Source organism: Pteropus vampyrus, unplaced genomic scaffold (genome assembly GCF_000151845.1).
Source record: "Pteropus vampyrus isolate Shadow unplaced genomic scaffold, Pvam_2.0 Scaffold33, whole genome shotgun sequence".
Lineage (NCBI taxonomy): Eukaryota > Metazoa > Chordata > Mammalia > Chiroptera > Pteropodidae > Pteropus > Pteropus vampyrus.
In genome coordinates this window covers 8,682,636-8,688,594 of record NW_011888814.1, presented here as the reverse complement: position 1 = coordinate 8,688,594, position 5,959 = coordinate 8,682,636, and the positions used below count along the sequence as shown (strand labels likewise).

The following is a 5,959-nucleotide window of genomic DNA, read 5'->3' as shown; positions in this document are numbered from 1 at the left end:
ACTAAATCAAAAAACTAAATCAAATTATATTACCTACTTCTGTAAAATGGGGATTTAGTTGGTATAGTTATTAAAAGAATGAGATCTTATAACTACAGTGCTTTACACACTGCAAGCATTCATTAAATAGTAGCATTTTTTATTGCAAAGGAATAGCAATAAGAAATTGCTGGGAAATAATTTGACGTACTGCTATCCTTTGTCCCAGATTTCTTCGTAGTACAGATTTCAAGATTTCTATTTAGTGAATTGAGAGTTGTTAGGCAATGATTTTTTAATTCAGAAAGGCATACACAAAAATATAATTCAATGTGAGAATGACCCTAAGGATGTATGCAAATACTCTGAAGTTGTTTCCTTGAACAATAGAAATACCCTTTTGAGGCTAAGAACTTAGTTGAAAGGGGCTGAACAGGCATTCTAGGCATTGTGGGCTTATTTCAATGTGGTACATATTTCAAGTTTGTACAACAGTTATTTGATTATGTGTCTGTCTTTTCCACTAGAGTTAGCATAGAAATTCTGTCATAAGTCATCTTTAGATTGCCAGTACAGAAGACAATCTGATGGTTGGGTTGATGCATTTTGGGGTAGGAAAGGATTCTCTGGAAAGGGAGAAGTCTGAAGGTGAAGAAAGACCTCGGATCCATCGCCAAAGGGAGGAGAACAGCTCAGGTGTGGGACACACGTCGGTCCTAAAGCTCCGGCCGACGCAAGGAACCGAGAGAACCACATGCTACTGCTTCTTTCCGGTCCCTGTCCCTGCAGGGCCACTTCCGGGAGAGGGCGGGGAGACTAGGAGGAGGCATACAGGGGAGGAGGCCGTTTGCACTGCACCAGGCGGAAGTGTACAGGAGGTATCGGTGCTGCCGCTTCCGGTCCGGGTTAACGCGGTTTAGATACACTGCGTGGTTTGTGTCGTGCGAGTATAGACTTCTGAGGGTAAGTCAGCCAGTGAAGAGGCGAGCACCGGAATCTGGTCTCAAAAGTCTAGAGTCTAGTGGGAGGATGTGAAAAAAGGCCAGGAACCTGAATACGATCTAACCTCTGTTTCCGAGGGGATAACTTCCACGGGGAACCCCTCTGCCCTGGTAACGGCCAAAGAGGAGATGGCGCCAGTTCGGGAGCGGCTGTGGCCGACACAGTGAGGAAGCACGAAGGCGGAGCAACGGGAGAAGCCTCGGGAGAAGAGCCAGAGCCGTCGCTGCTGCCACCACCGCCACCACCATGGAAGGGGCAAAGCCGACATTGCAGCTTGTGTACCAGGCAGTGCAGGCGCTTTACCACGACCCAGATCCTAGCGGAAAGGAGCGTGCCTCGTTTTGGCTTGGGGAGCTGCAGCGTTCGGTGAGGGGCCCAGAGAGGCCGTTCTGCCCTGCGGAGCAAGGGCGGGGTGGGAATTAGGCTCGAGCCTGAGCTTGAGACTGAGTCTGAGCCTGAGCCCGAGCCCGGCAGTTGGCCTCGTGAGGTCCTCCTTGGGGAGGAGCTGTTGCCGCGGGGTGGGGCTGCGAAGCTACATCTACGCGGCTTTTCGGAAACTAGTCGCAGCTGGTCTGTCGCGAACTGGCCCTTTCCCCACCCCGTAGAATCTGATTTGTAGGTCCTATACTTTGCTGTGGCATCAATGTGTGGTTCTCTTTAAGTTTTACTCCTGCAACTTGCTTCTTAGGCCCTGCTTTTCCGTTTTATCTTCCTTCAACCAAATTCAATCCCAGTCTTTCTCCATCTTCCACTTAAAGATGTTTTATCTGTCTCCCTTCGGTGTCCAAGTGTTGCGTCCAAGTTGTGTCCAAGTCGTAGACTTACACCTCACTGTTCTTGCTGATTTTTCACTCTAGTTTGAGTTAATCTCGAAACTTCTCAGGTTTCTAGATTCCTATTCACGTGAATTTCCCCCGTTTTTTGGAGTGCAACGTAATGTAAAAAAGATAATCAATTCTGGTTTCAGAAGAATCTTTGCAGCTCTCATTTTGCTGCATTTTGGTTCTCTAACCTGGTCTTTTCTGTTCTTGATAAGATATGAGCATCATAGATGCCTTGGTAATTCCACGTAACTGTGAGCATCCTTTAAGGGATTTAATTGCAATTTACACCTATTTATGCATTCTTTGATTCATGTGTCTTATGCTTCTCTAATTTTCATGCTCAGCTTTGCTGTACTTTATATCTTTGTGAGTGTGCGTACTTGATTTCGCTGACTTTACCTTTCTTATTTTTGCATTTTATACACTCAAACATTTAAAAAACATTTGCTCTTCCCCTTTATTTCTTTTTTAAAACTCAGTAACTGGTACTTAAAGGTGCTCTGCACTTTCAAATCAGATCCTAGGTTGCAAGTGCATAAAATTTAAAATTTTGCAACTTTAACTTTGAATATCACATTAAAAAAAAATTGGGAACCCAAGTCCTGGATAACCTATGGGAAGATAAAGGAATAAAAAATTCACGGTAAGCTACACAAGAAAATCATTCACATACGGTCTTATTCAGTGTTTAGTTTTTGTGATCTGAGAAGTGACAAGTTCCTGATTTTCATATAGTTTTCAAAGTATAAATAGGCGATATTTGGATGTGGTTCTATAGTGTAGCAGTTAGCACGGCTGCTTTACACGCAGAAGGTCCTGGGTTTCCGCCCCAGTGGAGCCACCTTCCCTGGTCTACTGCCATGCTACCCTGAACAAGCCCCATGTCCGATCTCGGAAGCTAAGCAGGGTCGGGCCTGGTTAGTACTTGGATGAGAGACCACCTAGGAAGACCAGGTGCTGTGGGCATAAATAATAATAAATAATAAAAAATAAATAGGCGATATTCTACACCATACCAAAGCTCTTCCCTACCAAACCTGCGTATGTGTATTTTAAATCAGTGTTTGAGTCCATACTATGTACCAGCAGGTATGCTAGGCATTGCTATATGGAAATGAACCAGACAGAAATCTCTGCTTGCCACACAGGATGTTTGTGATGATTAAATGAGTCAATACCTACAAAGAGCTTAGAAAAGTTCTTGGAACCTTGACCTCAAAATATGTTAGTAATTGTTATTTAAACGGTAGTCGCTTTGCTCTTACTACTTTTCACTATTCTCTGTTGTAACCTTACATCATCACCATCACCACTGTTTATAATCAGGGTCCCAACAGGAACATATGGCACACTTGAAATAGGATAATTCGAGGAGGGTTTATTTTATAAAGATACTATTTATAAAGATGCGAGTATCATGTGGTACCTAAAGAGATAGTTTGTGTAGCCAGATTGTTAACATCTTTAGAAGGGATGCAATAGGGAATGGGTTAGTTGAACTCTAAAGGAAACTATGGAGTTGGCCATCTTTAGAGGAGCAGTAATTTTTTGTTTAAGGGACACAGCCAGCATGAGGCAACTTTGCAAGGAGGAAGCTTGAGAATAAATATCTTGACCTTCTTCTAACCTCCTCCTGGGATTCCCTATTGGGCAAACCCAACCAGAAACTAGGGGACATAGGAACCTGTTGATAGAGTCCTTATAGCTCAGCATTCTGGTGCAGAAAACATGGTAGAAAGGGTGGAAAAGTGGACCTGGAAAATATCTAGCAACAGCCATATGTCGTTTTTAGGCAACTTCAGCATCTGGATTGACAACTCAGATAACACTTTGGCCTCTTAATTCCTTTACCTCTTTCTCTCAGCCACCTGTTCACACAGTCATATCTTGGATCTTGTCATTACTAAAAAGTCACCAGCCTCTCAAATTATTAATTCAACCACCTGGTCACACAGTCACACCCGGGATCTTGTTATTATTAAAAAGTCACCCAGCTCAGATCGCTAGTTCAACCAGTTTGCTGGCTCAAGAATCTCAAGTAACCTCATATAATAGTTTTTATTTTTTGAAGCCTTATGTAATTTTAATTATTATCAAAATTAAGAAGTTTTATTTTTAAAAATTTAAGAAATTTTAAACTTTTAAAAACTTTTAAAAAGTTCTAAAATAGAAATTTTACAAGAAAAATGCCTAGGATGAAAAAGAGCAATTATGTATAGACTTCTTCCTATGAAAGATGAGGATTTAGGCTTCCTCCACTTCCTCTTCTCTCTCTTTGACATAATTATATCACATTTTTGGTTAAGTCAGTACACACTGTGAACTGTGTAGCATGTATGCCATGGTAATAGTTCCTTTTTTGTGCAGGTTTCTGATCGTAAACATTAACTTTTTCTCTTTTTTACGTTTGCTTCGTTTTCTATATATCTATAGGAATTCATCCCAAACTTTCTGTCAGTAAATATCCTCTTTGTATGATCAAACTGGCAATCTGTTTCCTTTTTTTGGTGGAAAGAAACCTTTCTTGGGAGCCTTCCATCCCCTTGTTCAAATCCAGCTTGGTTATTCTCCAGGTCTGTTGCACCATTACTGTTCTGAGATCTTTATTTAACTAGGGAATTCCCTTCACCTCTTTCTTGTGTTGTATGCACCGAATCCTGGATCCCATGCTCTTTTTCTTGGATTACTCCCTCATTTGATGGGCAATTGAGAAGGGAACCTTCACCCCTTCTCTCTCACTGTCTTTCTGTGAGTCTTTTTTCATGGACCACTTAACCCTGAGAGAAGTCCTCTAGTCTTTTGCCTGGGTATTATAAGCTAGACTGCCAGAGGCAGGTGGGAGAATGAGCTAGGGGGCTTTAACTTAATCTCCTGTTTTCACTATATGTCCTTAGTTGAGTGTTGTCCAAGAGTCTGGAGTCCCTCTATTTCAATCTTTCCTAAGTAAATCTGAGTCTTCTGTGATGGTAGGAGGATAGTAGCCTTGTCACTCTGAGTCAGGGAGAAAATCTAGGCGTCTAACTGCTTATACAGATTTTGAACCCATTCCTTTGTCTTCTGTTCCACCTGTGCATCTGCCTTCAGATGTATCTAGTACTTGTAATTTCTTAGCCTAACAGGGATTTTGCAGATGTATCAATTTGCCCTTTGGTGGTATTCTCATCACATCCTCCCTCTTAGTCCCCAGGCTTATTTCAACATTCTCAGACTTGTTAAAACAGTTAACTCTCATCCGTTAGCTTTCTAGTTTCTACAGTTGTGTTAATATCAGTCATGTTTCCATTGTCTTTGTTCTTGTGGCTTCCCCCCACCTCCCCAAACCAGCTTTTTTTTTTCTTCTTCTTTTTTTTTTTTTAAATCTCTTCACTTTGATTTTAGTGGATTTTTGGAAGGGACCTTAGGGCAAACATGTGTCAAACAGTTCAGTCCTGTTAAACATAAGTCCCTGCATTTGTTTTTGAATTTCATCAAAACCTTATTCCATTGATTGGCCCTTGCTTTTTCTTTATTAAGTTGTGCCATTACTTTATCCAATTTGGATTCCAAGGTGTAACATTCTAGTCATTTTCTTAAATATACCATCAACCCTTCACCTCTGATTTGGTAAAACTTCAGCATGGGTATATCCAACTGCTTCTCCCTTCTTTCTGATCTAGGTACTTTGCATCTCATTTTCTGAATTTTCAGGAACCTTGATCTTTTAGTTATCCTGTGTCTCACTTGGCATCTTCAGACTCCCTCTTTACTGGGTCCTTCCCACCAGCTTTCAAATAGCTATAGTATATCCTATAGTAAGCAGATGGTTTGGGGGAGAGCTGGTGGTGAGGGGAATGCCCCCTTTCTCCAATTTTTTGATTTCTTTGACTCTTTCGTGCCTCTGTGCTTTTACTGTTCTTCTTTCCCAGTGCTTTCTTGAAATGAAGAAAGTAACTTATCTTTTCAAAGCCCAGCCTAAATTCCACTTTCTTCTTTAAGTCTTAACTGATTTTTTTCACCAAAAGTCATTTCTGCCCCCACTGAACACCTAGAGGACTTTATTTAATTATATCATTTTTTTTTTTTTACCTTTTGAAAATTTGTTTCGTCTCTCTTTGTAGACTGTAGGACCCTTTTGTTTGTATAATCTGATATCTGTAGTGAAGGAATAAACCATG

The 5,959-nt window shown here is 41.2% G+C and overlaps 1 protein-coding gene across 1 annotated transcript in view; it reads left to right on the top strand.

The window, feature by feature from the left end:
- Nucleotides 1–829: 829 nt before the first annotated feature.
- Nucleotides 830–5,959, top strand: part of TNPO3 (transportin 3) — a 72,100-nt gene continuing 66,970 nt past the window's right edge. The window contains exon 1 of the mRNA XM_011357207.2: nt 830–1,347. Within this exon, the coding sequence (XP_011355509.1) occupies nt 1,228–1,347 (120 nt within the window). The 5' untranslated portion in view covers nt 830–1,227. The remainder of the gene's footprint in view (nt 1,348–5,959) is intronic.